Source organism: Petaurus breviceps, unplaced genomic scaffold (assembly GCF_028583685.1).
Source record: "Petaurus breviceps papuanus isolate PSGF00001 unplaced genomic scaffold, PetGlider_PUasm1.0 90823, whole genome shotgun sequence".
NCBI lineage: Eukaryota > Metazoa > Chordata > Mammalia > Diprotodontia > Petauridae > Petaurus > Petaurus breviceps.
In genome coordinates this window covers 18,367,008-18,394,272 of record NW_027187352.1, presented here as the reverse complement: position 1 = coordinate 18,394,272, position 27,265 = coordinate 18,367,008, and the positions used below count along the sequence as shown (strand labels likewise).

General features: G+C 37.8%; 1 protein-coding gene across 13 annotated transcripts in view; it reads left to right on the top strand.

The window, feature by feature from the left end:
- The window catches only part of DLG2 (discs large MAGUK scaffold protein 2), a 2,470,643-nt gene that overhangs the window by 335,054 nt on the left and 2,108,324 nt on the right, over nucleotides 1–27,265 (top strand). For all 13 annotated transcript variants that reach the window (XM_069070968.1, XM_069070969.1, XM_069070964.1 and 10 more), the window contains one exon: nucleotides 24,663–24,737. In XM_069070968.1, the coding sequence (XP_068927069.1) occupies nucleotides 24,663–24,737 (75 nt within the window). The remainder of the gene's footprint in view (nucleotides 1–24,662; nucleotides 24,738–27,265) is intronic.

Below are 27,265 nucleotides of genomic sequence, written 5' to 3'. Positions count from 1 at the left end.
GATACTCAGTCCCCCTACCCCTTCCTCCATGTTTGTATGCTCTTCTTTTCAAGTACTTCAGTTATATAGATGACAAATTCTACCCCTTCTTCCTTTACCTTTCTCCTAGTACCTGAAAATAATAACAATAATAATAATAACCTAACAATTATAGTGTTTTAAGGTTTATAAAGTGATTTACTTATGTTAACTCATTTGATCTTTACAACAACCCAGTTAGATAAGTCACTATCCCCATTATGCAGATAAGAAAACTGAGGCTCTAGAAGTTAAGTGATTTGCCAAGAAACATATGACTAGTTCCTTCCAGACTTCAAGTCTGGTTCTCTATCTGCTAATTGGCCCTCAAAGGGAAATGGACTAATGGGGGACCAATTAAATATCTTATCAAAGGTAACTTATTTGAATGGAATCTCAGAAGACATTCTACTGAGAATGGGTCAATAGCATTCTCATTTGTGGAAGAGAGCAAGTCCATTAGGTAAATAGCAAAATAATCAAAAAAGCAATTGCATATCAGCACATGGTTGGTCTTCAGTAATGGGAAGCACTTTGTAGGGATAAAATTAAGGCAGTTTATCTTAAAGATCCACTAAAAGCTCAGAGAGAGAAAAAACCAAACAAATAATCCCGGTTTGAAAAGCTGACAAAGAAGAACCTAGGAATATATGAAACCATATATTGAGACTACAAGAATATGGTAAAAATGGAATGAAAATCAGTTAACACTAAAACCATGTCTACATAGGTTTTTGCATCTATCTTCAAACTGTCATGTCCCCACCTCTCAAAGAAAAAAAAATACGAGCTATCACAGCTCCTGGCCCCCAAATATTCATTTACTTGTCAATTATCTCATGGAATTGGTACTTTTTTTTTTGGTCCATGAACTCAGAGAGTATTCTGGGATACCGTGGGAGCAACTTCTGGAAAGCTTAAAGGTAGACTTGACATTTACTGAAGGGTAATTTTGCTTAAAGGTGACATAGTGAGATGTCGTCTGGACTAAGAAAAAATTGGGAGACCTGGGTTTCAGTTCTGGTTTTCTTCTCTGCTAAGCATGTATTTCATGGCTACTCTGGGCTCATAACTTTTCGAGTTGGAAGAGGGATCCTTTTTGAGGTCCAACCTCATTTTGCAGATGAGAAGACTTAGACTCAGAAAGAGGAAGTATACCTGCCCAGTATCTAGTAGATAGGCTTTAATTGAGCCAGAATTTGAAACCTCTCCTTTTTGTTCCAAATCCAATGCTCCTTTTAACCTACCACATGCCCTTGACCTCTCTGAGACTCAGTTTCCTTAGCTATAAAATTACAATAATAATGCCTACCTGGACTACTTCACATAGCTATGTTTTTCTTCAAATAAGGCCAAGTATCCCTTCCTATAAGAAAACTATCCTGTTCTCCCTAGTTGCTAGTGCCCTTTCCCTTTCAAAATTAATAAATTTACATGTATGTGTATTATATATGTATGTGTGTATCTGTATCTATAATTTCATTGTCTTTGTGTAAGTTGTTTCTCTTTAATAGAAAATGAAGTCCATGAGTACAAGGAGCCAGTATTTGGCATTTGCTTGGCACAAAATAGGCGCTTAATAATGCCTTGAAGGAATGGATTAATAAATGAAATAGTACTTGGGGATAGAGTAGTATAATGCAAAAAGCCCTGATGGTGACCCTGGATTTTATCTCTATGAACATTGGTTAAATGACTGTCACCTGCATAGTCTTCAGGCTAAAGTGAGTTTTGGAGGAAGCTCGTGCTTCTATGCAACAGAGGTTAGGAGGGAATTCCTGGTTTCAGGGATAGCAGAAGCAAAAGCTCCAAGGTAGGAAATATAGTGTAATCACTGGCAAACAGCAAAGATTTCAGTTTATTTAGAATCTAGATGTCTGAAAAGGTAGACAGAGATAGATTTTAAAGTGCTGAGCTAAAGAGAGAAAGGTTGGTTGGGTTTTTGTTTGCTTTTGTTTTTTTGTTTTTGCTTTTTTTTGTTCTTGAGCAAAGATTGGTACTGTCACATATTTTTTTTTAGGAATATCAATTTGGAAGCAGTGTGGTGGATAGATTAGAGAGGGGAGATATTGGGGTCAGGGAGAACCATGAGGAAGCTAATGCAGCAGTCTAGGTGAAAAGGTGACTGAATTGGGTGGTGTTTGTGTTAGGGGAGAGGAGGATGTGAGCTCCATTGTGGAGGTCAAATTGATAAGACTTTCCAATTTACTAGATATGGAGAAGTTTTGGAAAAGAAAAGATTGAGGATGATTCTGAGGTTTTGCACCTGGGTGCTGGAAAGGATCGTGGTGCCTTTATGAGAAATAAAGAAGTTAGAAAGAGGGTAAAGTTTGAAGGGAAAGATGATGAGTTCCATTTTAGACATATTAAATTTCACATCTCCAGGACATTTAGCTAGAGATACCCAAGTGAAGTTGATGTGAGAATGAAATATAGGAGCAAGATTGGGTTGGCTGTCATCTCCTTAGAGGTGATATTTGGACCCACAGCAGCTGGTGAGATGACCAAGAATGAGACTGAAGGGAGAGAAAAGAGGGTCCAGTATAGAACTCTGTGGTATACCCAAACATAGGGGAGACACAGGGATAATAATGTAGCAAAGGAAGATGGGGAGGCTTAGCCAAACAGATAGGAGGAAATAAGGAGAGAGCAGTGTCACAAAAACCCAGGGAGAAGATAGGGTCTAGGTTGCAGAGTATAGTCAACGATTTCAAATACTGCAGAGAGGTCAAAAAGGAGAAGAGCTAAGAAAAAGTCATTAGATTCAGCAATTAAGACGTCATTGGTAACCTTGGAGAGAGCAGTTTCAGTTGAGTTATGAGTCTGAAAGTGAGATTGCAAGGGGTTGAAAAGTGCATGTGTGGTGGAAAAAGTGGAGGCAACCAGTGCAGACAATTTTTTCTAGAAATTTGGCTGTGAAAAAGAGGAGAGATATAGGTTAGCAGCTAGGAGAAATGATAGGCTCAAGTGCAAGTTTATTTATGGATAGGAGACATCATAGCATGCTTGTAAGTAACAGAGAAGGAGCCAGTGGAAAAGAAGAGAATGAAAATTAGGGAGATCCCCAAGAGATAAGTAGTCAAAGGATATGAATGCATGGTTTTCAAGAGAAGACTTGCAAACTATAAACGACTACATGAAAACAGTAATCAGTAACAGCACTAAATCAGTAATAGCCAGAGAAATGAAAATTAAAATGACTCTGAAGTTTAACTTAATTCTATGCAAATTGGCAAAAATTTAAAAAAATGAAAATAGTGTGGGAAAGCAAATAAACTAATGTATTATTGGTTGAACGGTGAAGAAGTCTCACTGCTCTGAATTTCAGTTTGAAATTAAGAGAGAAAAGTGACTAAATTTCCCCATACCCTTTGACCCACAGATCTCACCACTGGTTATGCATATCATTTATACATACATATGTACACCTATATAAAATAGGTTTACATATACATGTGTATACATATACATATAAGTGTATATGTATATATCTCTTTTTATCTCTATATTATCTCTCTCTTTTTTTTTTTTTTGCTTTTTGGAGGGGGGAATGCAGGGCAGTTGGGGTTAAGTGACTTGCCCAAGGTCACACGGCTAGTAAGTGTTAAGTGTCTGAGGCTGGATTTGAATTCAGGTCCTCCTGACTCCAGGACTGGTGCTCTATTCACTGTGCCACCTAGCCACCCCTATATTATATTTTTTTTACATACAACAATCTTCCAAGGTAGATGGTATTATTTCCTCATTTTACAGGTGAGGAAACTGAGGTAAACAGAGGTTTAAGTAACTTGCCCAGGGTCACACAGCCTATAAGTATCTGAGGTCAGATTTAAATTTAGGTCTTCCTCACTCCAGTTTTATATGCATGTATCTATATACACATACCACATGCATATTGTTTCTATATTGAAAGTTGGAATCTGAAAATCAAGAATTAGAAATAAAGTGGTTGCCCATTGATTAGAAAACCATTGAAAACATATAACAGATTGTTATTGTGTCCTAAGAATTTGTGATTATAAAAAATTCAGAGAAATGTGGAGAGATTCTTATGAACTGATGTAGAGCAAGATATGTAAGATCCAGATAATATATACAGTGACTTCAACAATATAAATGGACAGATTAACAAAAGGAAGTTAAGCTCTGAGCAAAGGGAAAATTAATAAAGGTTGTGGAGAGCAGAAGAGATAACAAAACATTCCTTCTGTCTTATCACAGAGAGGTGGGTAACTATGAAGACAGAATGTTGTATATATTGTCAGGCAAAATTTCTGTAGCAGATGGATTTGCTTAATTGTTTTTCTTTGTCATAAGGGAAAATGCAATCTGAGTAGGAATTAGGGTTAGAAATGGCTTCATTGTAAATCCAAAGACATCAATTAAACAAATTTGAAAAAAAGAAAAAAATTAGGAAGAGATGGGATGAGCATAATGCTTGTCTCTTTGATACGTAAGTAGTTTAAAACCCTGAGCAAAGTCCCACTAGAGTGATCGGGGGCTCCATTTTTAGCATGTTCCACTGTAAGGATGGAAACAGCTAGTATACAAGTCAGTGTTATCAATAACAGGAATCCATAATCAATTGTTGGATCTCTCCTGGAGAAGCATCCAAAATGTTCAGGTCAGGGATTCACTGACATATATCATTAAAATCTTACCAAACTTGGATTAGCCCCTGTAAGTACAAAATACAAATCCACAAGACAAGAATGAAAAGATTCCATTATAAATTTTATAAAGCATAGCAGAATACACCATTAATGCCAAGAGAATGCTGATTGAATTTTAGGTTTTTGCCATGTTATATACAACTTATTGTTTCAGATTACTCAAAGTCATGGTTATTATTGGTATTTAACAGTTCACCCAGGAGAACAAATTGCCAGTTGACTTTATCTATACACCTAATTGCCTTATTATCCATCATGGAATGGATTAAGTGTTGCCTTCTTTGCCTGCAAGTGTAGCTGAAAAGACAATTTCTTGAGCAATGGCCTTTGATATATTCTTTATGTACCAATGACATTTTACAAGGGAAATAGATTTTTTTAGGATGTAGAGCTAGAATGAATGTTGGAAATAATGAATTTGTAACATTGTGGTCCTCCCTCCCCCAAACATCCCCTGAAATTCACCTTTCGTTCCAGATATTGATGTGTTGACTCTTGTAAGTCAAATGGAAGACACATGTAGTTTGAGGTAAAGGCATTTAATGAAAATAGATTAGTAATAAAAGTAATATCAGAAACTTTTCCAAAGAGATCTGGAGCCCACTTTCCCACAAATAGCTTCCTACTTAAGGTGTATGAGCCCTGTACATTCAGAGAACTCATGTATAGATCATTCAAATATGGGGAACATGCGGAATTATATAGCAGGGCCACATGCATGAAAGGGCAACTCATGCATCTGATGATGGTGCTATATTGAATTTCTCTCCACTGAGCATCTGCCTCGATAGAAGTCATGTCTCTTCAGTCCCTTGCTGGACATCAAATCTCAACTCCTCTATACTAGGCATCATGTCTTTCCCCCAGCTTGTCTTTAGCTATCCAGATCTCTTTGGAGTCACCTACCCTCCATTCAACAATCGTTAGGTTGTGCTGTGAACAATTAGTAAGACTTTCTCCTAAAACTTTGTGAGCTACCTCCACTATTCACTCTGGTGTGCCATGATTAGTAAGCTTTTCTCCCACAGCAGAGAGCTATATTTTTTTGTTTGTTTTGTTTTAGTTTCCCAGTGAGCCTCATTTGCAGTATTCTACTGAGGTCATATCTCCAGACCATTTGCTACTCTATTCACCTATTAGAACATTCTGGGGATGGTAGGCTTCTTTCTGGAGCATGAGGGCTACAGCTTTTCTGTTAATTCTTAGCCAATGCCTAAAAAGTCCCCTTTGGTCTTCCCTTCACCATCGTATATACATCTAAACATGCAACAATATACAAAGGAGTAGAATTACATTTTGTTCAGCTTCATGTGTTATGCACAGGTCATTTCATTATAAATAGATCTGATTCTGTCATTCCAGTGTTCAAAAAACTATTGTTGCTCTCACTTGTTTACTGAGTAATTTTAAGTCCTTTTCTTGATAGTCAACACCCTGCACAATCTGTGAATATACTACCTTTCTAGCCTTAGCTCCTATTCTTCTTTTCCATAAATACTGTACTTCAGTATATAGAAATACATATGGAGTACATACTATACATAAAGATTCCTCCTGGGCACTCAGGATTTAAAAAAAATAAAATAAAAACAATAGTCTCTTCCCTAAAGAGACTTTTCTCCAAACTTCTTTCCATTCTTTTCTATGAAATTTTCTTTTCTATGTTTTCCTTTTTCTTTCCTTTTCCTTTGCATTTTTTTGGGGGCAATTAGGGTTAAATAACTTGCCCAAGGTTACACTGCTAGTTTTGTGTGTGTGTGTGTGTGTGTGTGTGTGTGTGTGTGTGTGTGTGTGTGGGTGTTAAGTGTCTGAGGCCGGAACCGAACTTGGGTCGTCCTGACTCTGGGGCTGGTGCTTTACCCACTGAGCCACCTAGCCTCCCCTTTCTTTTATTTTTTAATCTTTATTTTTTATCATCAATATTTCTTGTTTTTATATCTTCATTTTGAAATATATCCTTTCTGCCTCCTCTACTCAGTGAACTATTCAATAAAAAGAAAGTTAAAAAAGCAGTTCAGTCTAACCAACCCACATATCAATTATCTTTGATATTATTTGAAATATTCTTTGCCAATAGTCAATGACTCCTGGAAGGGGGGGGGGGGAGAGAGAGGGAGAGAGAGAGAGAGAGAGAGAGAGAGAGAGAGAGAGAGAGAGAGAGAGAGAGAGAGAGAGAGAGAGAGAGCCCATTTCCTTATGTTTTTTTTTAAGCCAAGTTTTGTCATTACAGTTACACAACATTCAATTTTCTTTCCATTTACATTATTGTATCATCCCTTTCTGTAGTGAAAATATTGCTTATGATCTATTTCCTCAGAAAAACCACCTAACTTTCTCTATAACTTTAATTGCATAGATGGAGGGGAAAAGGGCTGTTTGTTACTGGGCCTTGTCATCCTTGAGAAAGAGGAATAGGTATTAATGACTGTTCTTTGACCTTGCCAAGATTGAATTTTGGCAGATCTCATTGTCTTAATAAGACCTGTGGGAAATATTTACACTCTTTCATTCCCATTCAATAATCTCCAGGAAGATTTCATATCTAACTTTTCTAAAATGACATTCAGGCCCTTAACTTTTTAACTGGTTCATTTTTTAGTTCATCTGAAAGGGATAAATCGAGGTTTTCCCACTATTATAGTTTTATTATCTCTTTCTCCCTATAACTCATTTAATTTTTTTCTTTGACATATTTAGGCATTATTCAATTGGCACAAGTATGTTTTGTATCAATATTTATTGTCTATGCTTCCACTTTAACAGCATGTAGTTTCCTTGCTTACCTCTTTTAATTAAGTCTATTTTTGCTGTTGCCTTGTCTAAGATCACAGTTTCTATCCCTGACTTTTTAACTTTACCTGAAGCTTAATAGATTTCATTCATGCCCCTTATTTTAACTTGGTACGAACCTTTGTTTCATATGTGTTTCTTGTAAACAACATATTGTTGCATTCTGCTTTCTGAGTTCTATGGGTGTTTGTCCCATTCAAATTTATAGTTACTACCATTAATTATATATTTCCCTCCATCCTATTCTCTTATACTTTTCCTTTTTGGTGGCTCCTGCCTCCTCTTTGGGTTTTTGTTTGTTTGCTTATTTGTTTTTTAAGGAGTTTGATGAGAGAGAATGAGTGTGCTCAGTATCAATACTCTGCCTCACTTCTCTTTCCCTTATGCAAAGTCCAATTACAGGCTCTTTTTTTTCCTGCCTCTCTTCAAGATTCACCCTCCTGAAAGAGGATTCTGGGAAGATTGCAGAGTAGATCAGAAAATTCCAAGCTCTCAAGATTTTCTCCCACAAAAGAGTTAAAATAGCACGTTAGGGTGAACAAAGTGTGGGTAAAGATAAGTAAGAATAGGGACACAACCCAGGACTTCCTGGGACAATTTGAGAAGACCAGAAGAAAAATCCCAAGGAAAGCTTTGGTTCCTGTGAAGAGTAAACACCTCCAGGCTAGGGTCTGCTTTAACAAGTGGCAAGCTACTAAAACAAATAGCAAGTCCTGGGGTTAGTTGGTTTGAGAGGTTGCTTTGGTCCAAGCTACAAGAACTTTAACTCCTGGGATGTTCAGGGGAGTTGGGTGTTTGAGTCTGGGGAGATTGAAGGAAACTCTGCTGATGAGGAATGCCAGACCCAGCTGTGCTATGGAGAGTGCTGGGAGCCAGACGGAACCAGCACGTGCCCGGTGAGTGCAGAAGCAATGGGCCAGAAAGCCCCTGACTTCGGGCACTTGCAGGAGGTTGGAAATTTGACATTGGTTTCAGGATAGATGGGGAGAACTGAAGATCTGGGGTGAGGCACCATTCCCCATACTCCAGGGCTAGAGGTGATTACAAAAATTAAGCTATTGCCACAAAAATTGCACCTGCAAAGGAGAAAGGATTCAATCATAGAAAGCTGTTATGGGGATAGACATAACCAGAGTTCATCTTCAGAGGTGGTTATTGAAGTAAAGAAACCCCCAAATGGGTCAAATGGTTACTTGCCCAAATCATAGAAGATCTTTAAAAAAAAGCCTTTAAAAATCAAATACAGAGATGGAAGTAAAACTAAAAAAAAAATTCAAGAAAAACAAGAAGGTTATGAAATTAAAGTCAACCAATTAGAAAAGGAGATTGTAGCGGCAAGCACCCCAAGCGCGTCCTCAGGGTTTGCTGCTACCACAGGTTCTAGGATCTGCTTTGTTAAAGGAAAGCAACTCAAAATGGGTTAACAAGCTTACCTTAATCAGTCAGACATATATCGTTTACCTTGTTCAGGAGAAAAGGTCAGCACCCTGAACCTCAAAGTATATAGGCATAATTATCAAGACAGAAACATCAAGTAGACAGATTTCCAAACTGTCCAACCATTACATCCATACCCAGTCAACATCTGGGTTTCCACATTCTGGGTTTTTCAAAGCCGGGGGACTCTCAACAATGGCTTCCCAGAATTCAGATCAAATCACAGAACACTTCTCAAAGTGAGTCCCAAAACAAAGCTACACATCAGTGCTTATATAGCCTTCTCCTGGCTCAGAGAATGTAACAACCTTTTTGACCCACTGGCCAATCAAAAAGTATCTACTGAAAAACAAGCCTCCCTCCCCAGGCTTCTGGTGCACTTTAGCCTAGGGGCAGGGAAGATCTTTAAAATTTACATTCGCATTACAGAGATCCAGAATCTTAAGGAAGAAAAATGACACCTTGAAAATTAGAAATGGGCAAAGTGAATCCAGTGAAATTATAAGGTCAAGAAATAACTAAACAAAATATGAATAATGAAAATAAATAAAAGAGAAAATGAAATAAAAATAACATATTTGGAGAATAGATCAAGAAGAGAAAACAAAAATAATTGTACTAACTGAAAGTTATGATCAAAAAAAGAATCTTTATGCAGTTATACGAGAAATAAGTAAAGAAAATTGTCCTGAAGCATTAGAAAAAAGAGGAAAAGTAGAAATAGAAAAAAAACCCATCTATCACCACTTAAAAGAGATCCTATGAGAAAAACTCATAGGAATATCATAGTAAAATTCCAGAACTCCCAGCTCAAGGATAAAATATTAAAAGCATCAAGATTAAAACAATTCAGATATGATGGTACCGCAATTAAAATCATACAAGACCTAGCAGCAGAGACATTAAAGGACTGCAGGTCTTGGAACATATTATATCAAAGAGCAAAAGAACTGGGGCTCTGGCTGAAAATATTATACTGAATGAAGAAAAGGATATTTGATAAACTCCCAGACTTTCAAGATTGTTAAAAAAAATCCTGAACTTAATAGAAGATTTGATATACAAGAACCAAGAGAATATAAGGTATATATCAAAGACTGATTATAAGGGGTTCATAAGGACAGACTATTTACTTTTTATATATGTAAAATATAAAATGTATGTCTAATATTATTATTAATAATTAGGTAGTTCATCAGAAACATTGGCATAAACCTGAGTATGATATGAATTTAAAAAGTAAAACCATTTAGGAACAGGTAAAAAGAGTAATTGTTTTATACAAATGGGATGCAAGAGGAAGAATCAATACAAAGGAATTGGATGGGGGAAAAAGACTGGTAGTTCTGGTAACATGCTTTCATTGGGAATTGGTTTAAGAGGGAACAATACTTATATATTTAGATGAATATAAAAGTCTTCTAAATTGAGAAGAAATAAAATAGTAGGGACATGGGGGGAGGGGACAAGGGAGGAGAGGGGAAAATGAGAGGGAGGGGAAAATGAAAGAAAGGATAAAAGAGGGCTGTAGATGGGTGTTTAGATTTATGGGAATAGGAGGATGGGGGAGGGATTCTTGGGGCAGGGTAGGCAAGTAATAGAAGGGCAAGGTGGTGGGTAGAAGTAAAGCAGAGGAGGCAGGAGGGATAGGAAACAAGGGATATACACAAACAAAGATCAGGAGTAGAATAAGTTTGGAAAAGTATATGTCTATACCTGTAGGTCTATATGTATATGTGTATGTATGTATCTATAGCTATAAAGAAACAAATCTGAACTTTATTGTAGCCTTTTGGGTAGGGGTGGGAGGAGGGGAAAAAAGAACAAAGTAAAAAAAGGTACACAGCAGAGAACAAAAGAAAACTCACAAGGAAGCAAAGATGGACAATTCTCTACACAACATGTATTATTTATCACACAGACTTTCTTGAAATGAAAATTTATTTACATATTTTGACTTCTGTTATGTTCTGCTACACACATGACATGCTTTCCCCCTTTCTTACTTTGTATTTAAGTTTCAATATTTAAGTGTATGATATGTTTTTGTATCTTTTCTCTATTCTGTATTTGTGTTCTGGTCTTTGAGTCTAAAATAAATAAAAAGATTCACCCTCCTCAGTTAAAATTTGCTTTACTTAAAACTAATCCCTACCTTAATTTATCCTCCCTTTTATTCTCCCTTCTTCTTTCACCTCTTTCCATCCTGTTGAGGGAAATACATTTCTGTGCCCAACTGTGTGTACATTTGGATTCTTTCTTTGTCCAGTATAGGTGAGAACAAAGTTGAAGTGTCTCCCACTTTCCCTATGCCTTCTTTTTTTGTTTTTGTGGTCTTCTACTTCCACACTCCAGTTTTGTGAGATAGTTCCCCTTATCATATTTTCTTTTCTTCCTTTCCTACATAATCCTTTTTCTCTCTATTTTCATTCTTATTTTAAGATGATAAAAACATAACAAAATAATTTCCAGGTCCTCTGTCTTATTAGATTCCCTCTTTGAACTCTGGTGATAATAGATATTAAATATCTACTTAGATATCTAATAATAGGTATTAGATATCTATTAATAGATATTAGATATCATATTAGAATATTAGCAGTTTATCCTTATTTAATCCCTTATTCTTGTTCACTCATAGCTACCTTTTTGTGTTTCTCTTGATTCCTGTGTTTGAACTTCAAGGTTTCTATACAGCTGTCTTTTTTTTTTAAATCATGAATGCCTGGAAATCCTCTGTTTTATGACAGATCTGTTTTGCCCCATACAAGATAAGATTATTTTCACTTTTGCTAGGTATGTTATTCTTGATTGTAAGTTATATCTTTGTTCTCACAGAATATCATATTCCAAGTTCTCTTCTTTATAATTGTGGATCATAAATCTTTTGTGAATTCTGACTGTGACTCCTTGGTACTTTAATTCTTTCTTTCTGGCTGATTTGTCACTTTTTTGGTAATACTCCTTGACTTTTCATTTTGGTTTGTTTTTTCTTCAGGTGATAACTTGTGAATTCTTTGTATTTTCACTTGGCTTTCTGATTCTAAAAGTTCTGCACAATTTTACTTTATGATTTCTTGAAATGCAATATCTAGCCTCTTTTTCTGGTTGTGGCTTTCAGTTAATCTAATGATTCTTACCTCTCCTTGATCTGTTTTCTAAGTCAGGTGTTTTCATGATGACTGCTTTACATTTTTTACTTTTTTCAGTCTTCTAACTTTGCTTTTATATTCCTTATTGTCTCATGGTGTCATTAACTTCTCTCTAGTCCATTATAATTTTCAGGGAGTTTGTTTCTTGCATGTAGCTTTGTGCCTCTTGTTTTAAGCTATTAATATTTGTTTCAGTTCTTTCTTCCACAAATCTCAATTCTTTTCTCATTGTTTCTCTAATGCTCTTATTTAAAAGAATCACTTAAAACTTTTAAAAATTATTGTTTCATATTTTCCATTGGGCTCCAAACTGTGTTTTTCTTTTAGGCTTTGCTTATAGATGGTTTGAAGTCATTCTTTTCTTTTGGGTTTATGTCCTGAATGTCTCTGGCATCATCACTTTTAATAATGGGATTATGTCTCTTTGTTCATTCTTTCATCCTACTTCCTGACTTTGGACCACATGTTAGGCTTAGACCATGCAAACTTCTTGAGGGAATTCCTGGGCTGATTTTGTGTCTTCTTGGTCCTTCTGATTATTTCTTGGGGGTGTTGAGTGTTGTGTTATTCTGGGATCTTTGGAATAGGTCATGTTGGAGATTTGAAAGGTTGCAGTCCTCCTAAATTGGTAAGATCAAATGTAAATTCTTATTATTGTCATCTTGATTTGTGTAACATACCCATGGGTTTGCCACTGGTAGATTGCTGCTAGACTCAGTCACCATCAGCCAATTGGAAAGCTCTGCAAATTCAGTTACAGAAATATGGACTCAAGTTACTGCCTTCGTTATTCCCCTACAGTCTTTAGACCAGAATAGGGACTGGAATTGAGACTCCACTCCACTAAAAATCCAGACACATAAGCAGCTGAATTTCTCCTTTCTAGCACTAGGGCACATGACTACTCTTTATCCTAGAATGCCAACTTGAAATATAGGTCTCCTCCTCAGTCTGCTCTAGATCTGTGACCCAGAACTAGATTTGTGACAGAGCTGTCATTTGACTTTTGTTCCTGCACCCCACATCGGGGTCAGTATCCTCTGTATGAGTCTGGAATATCTGTTGCTCTTTATCACAGCCTCTGTAATAATTCATTTCCTTCACATTGGTATGCTCTGTGTGCCTGTTCCTGGCTAGACCCCATCCCCAGGGTCTGCTGATATCTGTATTTGCCCTTATGTGCTACTTTTAGCTGCAAAAATGATCCAAAGAGATTATTTTCCTTGTATTCTCCAATCAAGACTCTGTCCGATGTATTTTCTAAATCTTTGTGGAGGTATTCTGGGGGGAAGCTCAGTTGAACTTCCTACTACTCTGCCATATTTTCTTGTGAATTGAAAGAATGAGTTTCAATGGCTCTTTTTTGGGCATCACTATTGTTGTTTTCCTTCTTAATCCCTCTTACCTCACAAAAACAGGAAAAAACCCCAAGAAACCCAAGAGTCTTATAGCAAAAAAGTATACTCAAGAAAAATGATTGTAATCATCATAAAAGCAGGAACCAGGTATAAGGTAAATGTCCCCACAGCTTGGCTCAGTGCTGTGTACTCAACTGATGCTTAATCAATGTTTCTTAAATTGTCCACCTGGCTACATATTGGAAAAGTTTTTCATATGTCTTTTGAAGGTGGAAGGACAGCATCCCCTATTATATCATGTGTGTATGCTGGTTTCCGTTTAAAATCCATGTTTGTCTTATTGTCTGCCTTGACACCTATGCCATCATAAACCTTATGCAGAATAAATTGGTGGTATGAACTACCAACAAAGAACAATTTTAAAGATATGATTATTTTTTTAAAGTTAAATTGTTGTTATTTTTGAAGCAGCTAGTTGTATAGAATACTGATCTTGGAGTTAGGAAGATGAGCTCAAATCTTGCCTCTGAAACTTAATAGCTGTGTTAGTATGGGCAAGCTACCAACTTTAATTTCCTCATCTGTAAAATAGGAATAATAGTAGCACCCACCTAACAGGTTAGTTGAGAGGACCAAATGAAATATCATTTGTAAATGCTATAGTTATTAGTCAACAAGCACTTGCTATCTGTTAAGCACTGTGTTCAACACTAATAATATAAACAGAAGGAGAAAGAAGGACAATCCCTGCCTTCAAGGAGCTTATATTCTAATTGTGGAAAAAAAAAACATAAAAGGGATCTGAAAAGGGGAAAGATGGTGTCTAAGGCACCTTGTCATGGTAAAGAAAGTCCTGTGGAGATGAGTCAGGAGTATGACCTAGAGAGGGGTGAATACATCTTTGGTCTGAACTTCCTTCTTAAATTGTCAGCTCTTGGTGGAACCAGCCAGTCAAAAGGTGAGGCCACAAGGATGGAGAGTACTTCCCATGGCAGACTACTATTAATATTAAAACTTGGCATCTTTACGGCACTAAGAATGGCCAAGGCCTTTGTCTACTGCAACCTGGTTGGCAGACAGTATAGACATTAGTATTCCTACTTTACAAGTGAGGAGATTCAGACTGGGAGATGAAGTGATTTGTTCAGGATCACAAAGCTAATGAATGGAAGCACTTGGATTTGAAACAAAGCTCCCAATTTTATGTCAACAAAATATAAAAACTAGTACATAATGGCTATGGAGCAGGCAATGGAGAGCATTTGCTTGAGGGCTGAATCAGTTCTCAAATTAATTTCATCTGGGCTTTGGTCAAAATGCCAAGAGGTCATAACCCCACTTTTTCTCCTAATTGTAGAAACAAAATATATCTTTTAAAAGTCCTCACTGGCCTTATTATAAAAATGGCTGCCAAATGGAGGGTCTCATAACTGTTTCTCTCTCTCACTTTCATGGTATCCAGGAAGCTCAGGATGTCAGAGCTGGGTCCATTAGTTATTTAGACCAGAGATACCCAGGGCAAGCAGTATGAAGGGTGCAGTTTGTATGAGAGGCATGGTGGAGTGGTGGATAGGGGTGTATAGTATATACTAGAGGGTAGACTAGGATATAGGAAGGCTTAGGGTAAAATCTTGCCTCAGGATCACACAGCTAGTGCATATCTGGGCAAGTCACTTAGCCTTTGTGTCAGTTTATTTCTCTGTAAAATGGAAAAAAAAATAATAGTAACTCCTTCCCAGGGTTGTTTTGAAGATCAAATGAGATAATATTTGTAAAGTGCTTTGCAAGCTATATAAAAGTATATCATCATCATCATCATCACCATCACCATCATCATCATCATCATCATCATCATCATCATCATCATGAGTGATTATATCAACTGTGTCCTTGGGCAAATCAAAGCTTACTGAGTCTTACATCTCTCCTCTATAAAGTAGAGATAATAATAGACTTACTCAATCTCTCAGGCTTGAAACCTAGGAGTCATGCTGGGCTCCTCACTGTCTCTCACCCCTCATTTCCAATCTGGTACCAAGACCTGTCGATTTCACCATTGCAACATCTCTTGAATGAGTTGCCTTCTCTTGTCTGACACTGCTCCCACCCTTGTGCAGGCCCTCATCACCTCACACCTGGGCTATTGCAATAGCCCACTGGGATATCTGCGTGCCTCAAGTCTCTTCCCACCCCAGACTATCCTCCATTCAACCAGTAATGTGATTTTCCCAAAGAGCAGGTCTGACTATGTCACACACCTATTTACTGAACTCAAGTGACTCTCTATCCCTCCAGGATCAAATGTGAAGTGCTTTGTCAGGCATTCAAGCCCTCTGCAACCTGCCCCCCTCCTACCTTTCTGTTCTTCTTTCGCCTTATTTCTTGCCAAGTATTATTTGATCCAGTGACGCCGGTCTCCTGACTGTTCCACAGACAAGACACTCCATCCCTCATCTCTGGGCGTTTCCCCTGGCTGTCTCCTGTGGCTGCAGTGCTCTCCCTCCTCATCTCTCCCTGGCTTCCTTTAAATCCCAACCAAGATCCCATCTTTTACAGGAAGCTTTCCTCAACCGTCTTAATCCAGTGCCTCCTTTTTTAAATTTCTTGGATTATTTTCTGTGTTTCCTGTTTATAATATAATATAATATAATATAATATAATATAATATAATATAATATAATATAATATAATATAATATAATATAATATAATATAATATAATATAATATAATGTAATGTAATGTAATATAGTATAGTATAATATAATATAATTATAATATGTAATATTATAATAACCTGTCTGTACATACTGGTTTGCTGTTTTCTCCCCCATTAGACTGCGAGCTCCTAAAGGGTAGAGACTGCTTTTTGTCTCTTATCATATCCTGGGTGCTAAGCACAGGGCCTGGCCACAGAAAAAGCACTTAATAAGTATTTATTGATTGACTGATTTTGAAGATCAAATGAAATAAGGCTTGTATGGTGTTGTGTAGGCTTACAGTACTATGGTATATAAATGCTAGTTGTTATTGTTATTATGTTAATTTTTAAAAACAAAATCAGATAAAGGAGGAGTCCTCAGGAGAGAGTTCTGACTTTGGGATATAAAATCACAATTGACTGATCAATAACAAGCATTTGTTCAGTGTGTGTTATGTAACAGCATGTGACAGAGAATGTGCTAAGTCCTGAGGATACAAAACTTTTTAATAAAAGATACAATCTCTGCCCTCAAGGAACTTACATTCTGTTGGGGGAAACAACTATACACACATACACACGCATATGTATGTGTATATATGTATACACATATATATGTATATACACTTACATGTGTATTGTATACATGCATGTGTATATGTATATCTCTAAATATTATCTATATGGTATGCATAAATAAATACAAAGTGTTTGGGAGATAGCCTTAGCAAAAGGAAGACTCAGGAAAGGCTTGATGTCAAAGGTAGCCCTTGAATGGAGCCCTGAAAAAAAGGAGGGATTCCAAGAGTCAGAGAGGAGGAGGGAGGGCATCCTAGGAGTGAGTCTCAGCTAGTCCACAGGCAGAGACAGGAGATGGCTTGGGGCTTGAAGAACAGCAAGAATTCCATTTTATTGTAGCCTAGAGTTTGTGAAGAAGGATAATGTACAAAACGGCTGGAAAGGTAGGGTAGGTTGGGGCGAGATTACAAAGGACTTGAAATGCCCCAACAGAGGAGGTCATAACTGATCCCGGAGATGACAGGAAACTGCAAGAATTTTTTCTCTTCATTTAATGAGAGTGACATGGATGGAGAGAGAGTTTCTAGGAAATTATCCCAGGGAGGACAGAGACTCCAATACTGAGCCAAGCACTGTTGGTTTGTCTGTTACTGGGGGAGAGTTACCAGGGGAATTAGCATTAATTAAATGCCTATAATGGTCCAGGCACTGTGCTAAGTGCTTTTATAATATTATCTCATTTAATCCTCACAATCATCCTGGGAAGTAGGTGATGCTATTATTATGCCCATTTTACAATTGAAGAAACTGAGGCAGGCCGAAGTTACATGACTTACTTGGGATAACACTTCTAGTAAGTATCTGAATGTGAATTTGAATTTAAGTATTCCTGACTCCAAGACCACTGTGCTACCATTGCCTAGGAGCAATGTAGGACTGGGAAGGGGGAAGCTCACTTGATGTGCAGCCCCTAAAGGTGGAAGAAGCAGAAATAAGTGCGTTATCTGGGGTCTTCCAATTTTTACTAATTTATTCTTAGAACCTTCGTGCTAAGCTCAGTATTTTCTTCCCCTCCCCCCCTGCCCCCGCCTGCTGCTGAAGGAGTAAATGTTGTTATCCTGAAATAAAGCTTAGTGGGTCACCCCACCCTAGTTATAACTCTGATCTAGCCCAACCCCCAGACTGCACATAGTCAAAAAAAACCTTGCAATTAAGAAGGGGATCTGAGACTCACGAAGCTTTGATTTAGGGATTTAGAATTATAAGAGCCTTTTCAAGTAATCAACTGAGATATTATTTGTAAAGCACTTACTACAGTGACTGGCACATAGTAGGTACCGTATAAATTATTACTCCCCTCCTTATCTCCCATCCTCTTTGTGGGTCATCTATTCTAGTCCTCTCATGTTTCCTAGGCAGAAACTGTGACTCAGAAAGCTTAGGTAGCTTGCCTAAGGTCACATAGAAGTGAATTTGACTAGAATCAAACCTTTAGTAACTGGCAGAGCTGAACCTGTAGTCAGGTCTCCCAACTCACAGTCCAGAAATCTGTTTCCTTCTCACATCTTTTTTTTTATTCTTGGTTCCTTTCCTTAACTTTTTTTTGGTATTTGTTTTATTTTTTTTTTTACTGAATAGTTCTACATTTCCCACACCTCATTTACAAAGCAAATAAGAATACTTAAATTTCTCTTTAAAAAAAAGAAAAAGAAAAAAAATAAAGAAAAGGAGAAAAATAATAATAAAAACTCTATAAATCTGTTTGCATTTATTTTGGTGGTCTAAACTTGATTTTTTTTCTTCTTCTGGAAATGAGTGAGTGACCTTTGATAAAGCAAAGTTCCATTTACCTTTTTTTTTTTTTTAAAGGAAACAGGCTTGGGGAAAAAAAAAAAGACTAGGAGATTTTTAGAATTTCCTTTGATGAATTGGCCATTGCCCAGGTCTTTTTATATTTGCATCCATTTGAGGTATAACAGCCCAGCATATTTGAATCATCTGCACAGGCCTTGGAGTGAAAATAGTGTGAAAGATATCAATACTTGAATGTCAGAAAACCTGTAGTCAGGGACTAGGAAAGCACTTGAGAATATCAACCTTTCAAAAAACCCAGTGTTTAAAAAAAAGAGGCCAAAACTCATCATTCCTTACCACCAGCTGTCATCAACCTAGAATCATAGAATCTTAGGGATAGAATGGGGCATTGGGTACCATAGAATCAGAGTTTTACAGCTAAAAGAGAATTTAAATACAACCCCTCATTTAAAATATTTTTCCAGTGGACAAAAATCTATCTTCTCTTTCCACCCCAACTAAAAAGAAAAACTCTTATTATATGTGTGTGTGTATTTAAGCAAATTTGTTACAAGAACTTTTTTCTTTTAAACTTTTCTTATAACAAACATGTATAGTCAAGGAAAGGGTAGCCATGTGGTATAGGAGATAGGGTTCTGAGTCTGGAGTCTGGAAGACCTGAGTTCCAATCTGGCCTCAGACACTTACTGGCTATGTAACCCTAGGCAAGTCATTTTACCCTGTTTCCCTCAGTTTCTGTAAAATGAACTGGAGAAGGAAATGGTAATGGAAAATGGAAAACCACTCTAGTATCTCTGCCAAGAAAACCCAGTGGGGTCACAAAGAGTCAGACACAATTGAAATGACTAAACAACAACAGAAATAGTCTAGCAAATAAATTCCCACATTGGCCATGTTAAAAAAATATGTATCTCTGAGTACATCACCTGTCAGGAGGGTTGGGGGATAGTATGCTTCATTATGAGTCTTCTGGAATTATACCAACCTCTTCATTGTACAGATGAGAAAACTGAGGTCCAGAGAAGTTGATTGGTCAAAGTCACCCAGATAACAAGTATCTGAGCTGGGATTCTAGACCACATCCTCTGCCTCCAAATCCAGTTCTTTTCCCAGTGTATCATGCTGCCTTCATGATTGTCTGATCTAACTCTTCTTTTAGAAGGGAGTCCCAAAGAGCTGTCCAGGGTCACATAGCTCATTAGATCAGTGCTAGAGTTATGAGTACAACTTTGGTCTCGTGATTTTCAATGCAGTGCTGTTTTCTAATTAGCCTGGATGAGAAACCATTGTGAATGGGAGCTGGGTGGGATCTAAGGAGACCCTCTCACCCAATCTCCCTATTTTTAAATATAAGGATACAGAACCTCAAAGGTGGAATATAGAGGACACAAAAGGGAAGTGACTTAAGAATTAGGATGAGAAGCAATCTCTTGATGCTCAGAACAGTCTTGTGTTGTTTTCCAGAGAGACAGGCAGATGCATCTTCCTTCTAAAAACACTTTATAGCTATCTCTCATTTCCATCCCCTTTCAATTTTCTTGTTAACTTACCCAAGTCAGAATACAAATAAGAAAGCAATGATATCATGGTGGGATGAAAATGAAGATTACATGGGAAACAAATGAGAGAAAGGGAAGTGAGGTGGCCCAGTGTTGGTCCTTGAGTCTGGAAGACCCATCATCCTGAGTTTAAATCTGGCCTCAGACATTTATCAGCTGTGTGACCTTGGGTAAGTCACTTAACCCCATTTGCTTCAGTTTCCTCATCTGTAAAATGAACTAGAGAAGGAAATGGCAAGCCACTTCAATATTTTTGCCAAGGGAACCTAAAATGGGGTCATGAAGAGTCAGACATGACTGAACAACAGCAAAAACATGGTGTAGTAGACAGACAGCTGTCCTTGGGGGTCAGGAAAACTTGGGTACAAATTCTGCTTCTGACATATATTAGCTTTATGACCCTGAGGCAAGTCACTTAACCTTTCTGTCAGTGCCCACAGGCATCTATAAATAAACTACAAGACTAGAAAACAATGACTATAAATTGCAAAGAAGTTGCCTCCACTCATTAGCAGAGGGAGTTGCCTCCTCTGGCAGATTCTGATAATGAAATCATAGGTTTGATCCAAACATACACATAGATTGTACAGATAGACATACATATGTCTTTATTCCAACATATATGTGTATCAATAGAAATGTATGTGCATATAGCTACATCTGTCTATGTATCTGTGTATCTATCCATGTAGATATTTATGCACACAATAATTTATTTAGTCTTCTCTTCTTTTACCTCTTTGTATGGATGCAGGCAGTTTGGCACACAGTCTCAGAATCTTGTCGACAGAGTCATTGCAGGCAGGGTTCAGTTTAGGACAAATGATGTTCAGTGCTCTCCTTTTCTCTAGTCATATTTTTATTGAGACAAAATCTAGAGGGCTGCTGTGGCTGGCTAGCCAGCTCCGATCCCTTCTGAAGGAGGTGCTGGATGGTGGCAGGGGTCCTGAGGTAAATGCTTTTTGGATGAATGAATGAAGAAAGGAATGAGAACCTCAGGGATTTTTTTGGAATCAGCTGGCAGCACCACAGAAAGAAGGCTTGCCCTTCAGCCTCCATGAGTACTTGCCTCCAGCAGGCTGGCTATGTGTGGGAGTGAGAGGATGGGGGCGGGGGGAGGGAGGGTTCCCAGCAGCCTAGGAATGGCTGTGCATGCAAATGAACACTTTCCATTTATCTGACTTAAGTTATCACTTAGAGAGCAACCCCCCATCTTACAGGGCATACATTTCATGTATCTTATAGTTAAATAGGTAATGACCCCTGAACATGGTCCCATATAATTAGTTTATATTATAATTTAAGTATAAACATAATGACTATAGATGGCTCTAAAAGAAAACCTTTTATATTCACCATCATTGATCCAAGTCATTGGTCTCCAGAATTGAGGGAGCCTCAGAGGGTATCTAGTCCATATTCTATGAGGAATCCTCTAAACATACTTAATTACCTAAATTCTTATATTCATGGCAAAGGTGAGGAAGGACTTACACAACTTGTTTATTAGCAAGAGAAGATGATGAGAAGTAAGAGAAAGGAACATAAAATAACCAATTATTGGGGATTTCCAGGATTTTCCCCCTTCCTGGATCCTCTTTCTCTACTAGACTGAGGCAGTATCTGAAGGACATTGTTTTTTTTTTTTCTTTTGTAAAGCAATCGGGGTTAAGTAGCTTGCTCAAGGTTACATGGCCAGTTATTTCTGGGTGTGGTGCTGAGTGTCTGAGCCCGGAATCGATCCCCAGGTCATCCTGACACTGGGGCTGGTGATCCTACTCGTTGAGCCACCTGGACGCCCCTGAAGGACATTATGGATGGATGAGATTGCCAAAACCCACAGGGGGTACATATCTTCCAGTTCCTGGTGGGAGGTGTTGCTCCTCTTAACTAGACAGCCCTACAAAGAATTCATCTAGGTGAATCTCTGTCCATTGTCTTCCCCTCAACCAGGTCTGAGCAGAGATGGACCCCCTTTTGTCTAGATTGCTTTAGGCTGGGGTAGTCTGGATAAGAGAGATAAGTCTCTTTGACCAAGGCTGAGTAATCAGAGTCATGTCCCCCAGAGTCTTATTAGAATAAGCCCACTTCTCATTATAATATTCATTCTTTCATTACTTATTAACCAATCAGAGTTGATTGCCATTCTCAGGAATACCCACTCTTCTAAGTGCACATACGCATTGAGTGAGTTCCACGAAGGGTCTTTGTCCACTGACTCCTTTTATTAATCATTGCTAGCATGATTAATAAAATTATTAATTACCTAGAAACTATGTCTAACAGTTTTCAGTTCATGTGTTCTTTGATGCCTTAGAAAAAAAGCTGGTGGTACAATACATAATTCCCACTGAACTTTCCATCAGCATCACAATAACTGGTATTTAAATACATTTAAGGTTTGCAAAGTGCTTTTCACAGATCATCTCATGTGATCTTTACACAACTACTGGGGAGAAAACAGACTCAGGGAGGTGATGTAAATTGTTCATAATTAGATGAACAAGTGAGTATCTGAGGCAGGATTCAAACCCAATTCTTTCCTTTCTTTAAAACCTGTACCCTTTCCACTACAGTGGTTCAGTTTTATTTTCCAGTTGTGTCCAACTCTTTGTGACCCCATTTGGGATTTTTCTCAGCAGCGTTACTGCATTGGTTTGCCATTTCCTTCTCCAGCTCATTTTACCCATGAGGAAAATGAAGAAAATAGGGTTAAGTGACTTGCCAAGAGTCACACAGCTAGAAAGGATCTGGAGTCAGATTTGAATTCAGGTTTTTCTGATTCTGGGGCTGGTGCTCTCACCATTTCAGCACACTACAGAGGTTTAAACTCAAATAGAAATAGATCCTGGCTGCTTACTGACTTAGAAAACTGCAAATTAACATCATCTGTGTCATCTTGTATTTTTAAATTTATTTTATTTAATATTTTCCAAATACATTTTAATCTGGTTCAGGCATCACTCAGGGGTTTGTTTGGGGGAAATGCCTTTAAAAAAAAAACAAACTCCAGAACCTTGCACATAGTAGGAGCTTAATAATGTTATATCAAATTGAATTAATGGATTAATGAAATGAAAAAAAAAACAAAGTAAAAGAAAGACAAGATCATGGATGAGGCAGAAAAAAAGATGAGCATTAAATCTATTGACAAAAGCATCATACTTTATTACCAATGGGACTAAGAGAAATGGTACTTGGGAAAATACTGCCAAAGAAGATTTCATAAGAGAGCCAAATTGGATGAGTTTACCTTAGCTTGAGAACTTGTTTCAATGCAGGTCAATACAGGAAACTTATATTAAGTACCTATTATCCTCATGGCTAGAGGTACTTACCTTTTATATCATAGTGGCCAGAGAGCTAGTCTCAGAGTCAGAATGATCTGGATTTTGCCCCTTACGTAGGCACCTTGGCACTTTATTAAGACTGAAAATTGCTGAAAACCTGCTTTGGTGAAAAGTGTTTCCTTACTGGGAGTTCCTGGTACCATTGAAGTCACAGGTGCAGAGGAGATATGCACACATATATCTATCAGGCAATACTAGGGATATGAATTTGAAATCAGATGACAGCGTCACTATTCTCAAGGAAATTATAGTGGATGGTAGGTAGGTGATAAGGAATGTTGTTAGACATATTTATACTTAGCATCATAGATCTAAAGCTAGGTGGGGCTTGAGAGAGCATCTAGACCAATCCTTTAATTTAGCAGGTGAGAAAACTTCATTTCAGAATAGTAAAGTTCAAGGTCACAGAGGCAGCTTGGTTGCACAGTGGTTAGAGCAATGAGCCTAGAATCAGGAAGATGTGAGTTTAAATACTATGTCAAACTAGCTCTGTGTTCCTGGAAAAGTCATTTAACCTCCACCTGCCTCAGTTTCCTCAACTGTAAACTGGGGATACTATAGCACCTACCTCCTAAGTTTGTTGTGAGAATCAAATGATAACATTTATTAACCATTTTTGCAAACTTTAAAGTGCTATGTAAATGCTAGTTGTTATTTTTAGAAGGCATTAAAATAGGATTTGAACTCTAAATTTTTTTGTCTCCAAATCCAGAAGTCTTTTTTAATATAGCACATTGCCTCCCATAAAGTCAAAACAAGTGATTAAGCTTTAAGAAAGAAGGATATTCAGGCAAGAATCAAGGAACTTAGAATATCTCATCCTTTGGCTTCCAATCTTAACTCTTTTTTCCAGCTATCTATGTGACCTTGGTCAGTCAGTCAGTCAGCCACCATTTATAAAGTGCCTACTATGCATTGGATACTGTGCTAAACTATGAGAATACAAAGAAAGATTTAAAAAAGCAACACCCAAGAGCGCTTGCCTTGAAAGAGCTGACAGTCTGGGGGGTTGATGTGTTGCCTCCCTGTCTACTAAATTCCCTTATCAATGAAATATTGAGATTCACTTACATCACTAAGATCACTTCCAGCTCTGAGTTTTCATGGTTCTACATTTGGGCTTCTGTTTTTGTTCTTGCTTGGCTCCTCCATGAATAGAAGACAGGGGCCAAAGGCCTAGATAACAGAAACCTTTTTAAACCTGGTATGATAGACATGCTAGATGTCAGCTTAGATCTACATTGTGTGCATCATATGGATATATAGTAATTCTGTGTTGTTGTTGTTTTTAGCACAACCAAGGAAAATGCCCAGCCCAGAACTGCTCAGTGGAGCCCCCTGCCTGGATGCCTGTCCACCACTGTACTGTAAGTCTGAGATTTTTGATTCCCAATCTGGTGAGGCAGAAGGCTGAAAGTTCTTATCGCCTTCTTGGTGACTTCTTGAGATTCTGCAAGAGGAATGAAGCTTTGGAGAGGAGAGTAAATATATTATGAGAAGATAATGTACCATACATTTCTACAGTAGTGAATCTTGTAATTTTTCGAGACAGAGGAACAGGAGCAGGGCTTAGTTGATCTAAATGGACTATTGATGAGTTGAATTTTAGATGGTCATTAAAATATATGGTTGTTGTTATTCTCTCCCTGCCCCCTCCCCCGGATTGCCTGTGTATCAGCAATATTTGATATCAGAGACAACCGATAGGGAAACTTCACTGTCATTTCTCCCATTTGACAGGTTAATAGTGATGAGTACACTGATTTGCAATTTTCAAGTCTTCCTGGTTTAATAATAGTCTTACCAACTCTGCATTTGTGTGTAGTCTTTCATCAGAGGATCTGGAAGTGCCTTAGAAACAAATAGGTACCATGTTATTATCCCTGTTTTACAGATGGGGAGCCTAAAGACAGGGAGTCAGAGGCCTGCCCAGGGTGGAACAGTATGTCAAAGGCAGAGCTAGGAATAGATACCAGATGTCCCACCTCTCTGTACTCCCCATCTTGTTCTATAGAGAGAGAGCCACAGAGCATGTGGAGAAAGAGTCTGAGTGGCCCACTTCTCTCTAATTGCTGTAAAAGTCAAAGTCAAATGGGTGGATTGGACAGCAGTGATTTATTCCTTTGGGCATTGTGGTTGTGTTGTTGGTAAACTACTGGTATGCTATAAGCTGGGTTGTTTGTGATCCAAAGTATTACCTTCTAGAATTTCCTGGCATTTCAACCCCTGTGCAAGGCAGAGGATGTGGACTGATGCTCGCCCAGTATGGCCACTGGGTAATCCATGAACGGTTCTTACTGTATGCGATTTCGGGTTTCGAGACAATGTCTTAAGTGTAGCCCTTGCTTTGTTTAAATCGTCTAAAGCAGCACCAGTGGCAGAGGGCAAAGGACACTGGATTTGAGTTCTTCCATGGAATTGTTGACTGATGAGGCCTGGCGTTTTACTTTGTCATTTTCAACCCCCACCCCTAACTCAATGCCCTTTGCTGTATTGTCAGCACCATTCATGGAGTTCCTCTTAAATTTTGTTAAATTTAATAGATCTTGGCATAAATTCTTTTAAATTTAGTTGTCTCTGAGTATGAGTTTGATCTTCTTTTTCCTTCCTATCCCAATTATTACCAACTGAGAAGATTGTTATTGATTTTTTTTCTTGGTTATAGGAGGGCAGATCTATGCCCAAGGTGGGAGTGAGGTGGGACAGAGAAGGGGTGATTGGTCCAATTATGAAAACCCAAGAACTTGCTGTGACTCTAGACTTTAGACATACATCATCTTAGAATTTTAAGAAGCCAAAACCTTTCTGTGATTGTTGATCTCCAGGCAGTTTCACACCAGGGAACATTGAACAATTCTAAGCACTATCAATGAATATGATCATTTTATTGAGAACTTCAACCTTTCTTGCTCATTGGAGTTCTTCAGAAAAATTCTAGATAATTACATGCAGATTGTATTAAAGTAGGGGTTGTTTTATGGATATGGGTTGAACTCAATGTGTTTTAATGACTTTGGCAAGTCCAAAATTCTGTGATCCTCTGAATTTTCTTTATTTGCCTTTCTTTACAATGTTGTGCGGTAAAAAATGGTGATGAACACTGCAGGAGATTTTAAATGACAGAACATTCAGGATGAGGAGGAGAAAGATTTCCTAGAGGATATACTTCTAAGAGACTTTCTGAAGACATAGGAAAATATAAATGGGTGGGGGTGGGTGGGTAGGAAGAGACATCCTGGATGTAAAAGATAGAATATTTCAAGGTATAAAAAGATGAGAATGAACAAAGAAGGAAGCAGTGTAGTTTAATGGAAAAAGCAATGAAATGGGACACGGGGGTTTGTCCTTGCTGTGCAATTTTAAGCTGCATTACCTCTCTGCTAAACCTGTTTATTTTTTTTTTTTGTTGAAAAATGTAGATTGGACTAGATGAGCTTTAAGGACCTTTTTTAGGTCTAATGTTCTTTCATACTTTGTGGGTAAACAGTATGGAAAGGCCATACATTTATCTATCCAACCATTCCTTCCTACATTCATCCATTCATCTGCCTACCCATCCCTCAATCTATCCATCCAAAGACATTTGTTCAATGCTGACCTATGAGTTCCACTCATTATTCCTAGTTCTGCTCTCTGAAGTAAAGCAGAGTAAATCTAATCTTTCTTCCATGTGACAACCCTGCAAATACTCATAGTATTTTTAGGGATGTAAACAACAGCAGCAATGATGATGATAATGTTTAATAACAACAACAACTGTAACAATTAACATTTATCCAGCACATTAAGGTTTTGAAGCGCTCATCTCATTTGATCCTTGCAACAACCCTGCAAGGTAGGTGCTATTATTATCTACATGTTACCGATGAGGCAACTGAATCTGAGAGGTGACAAA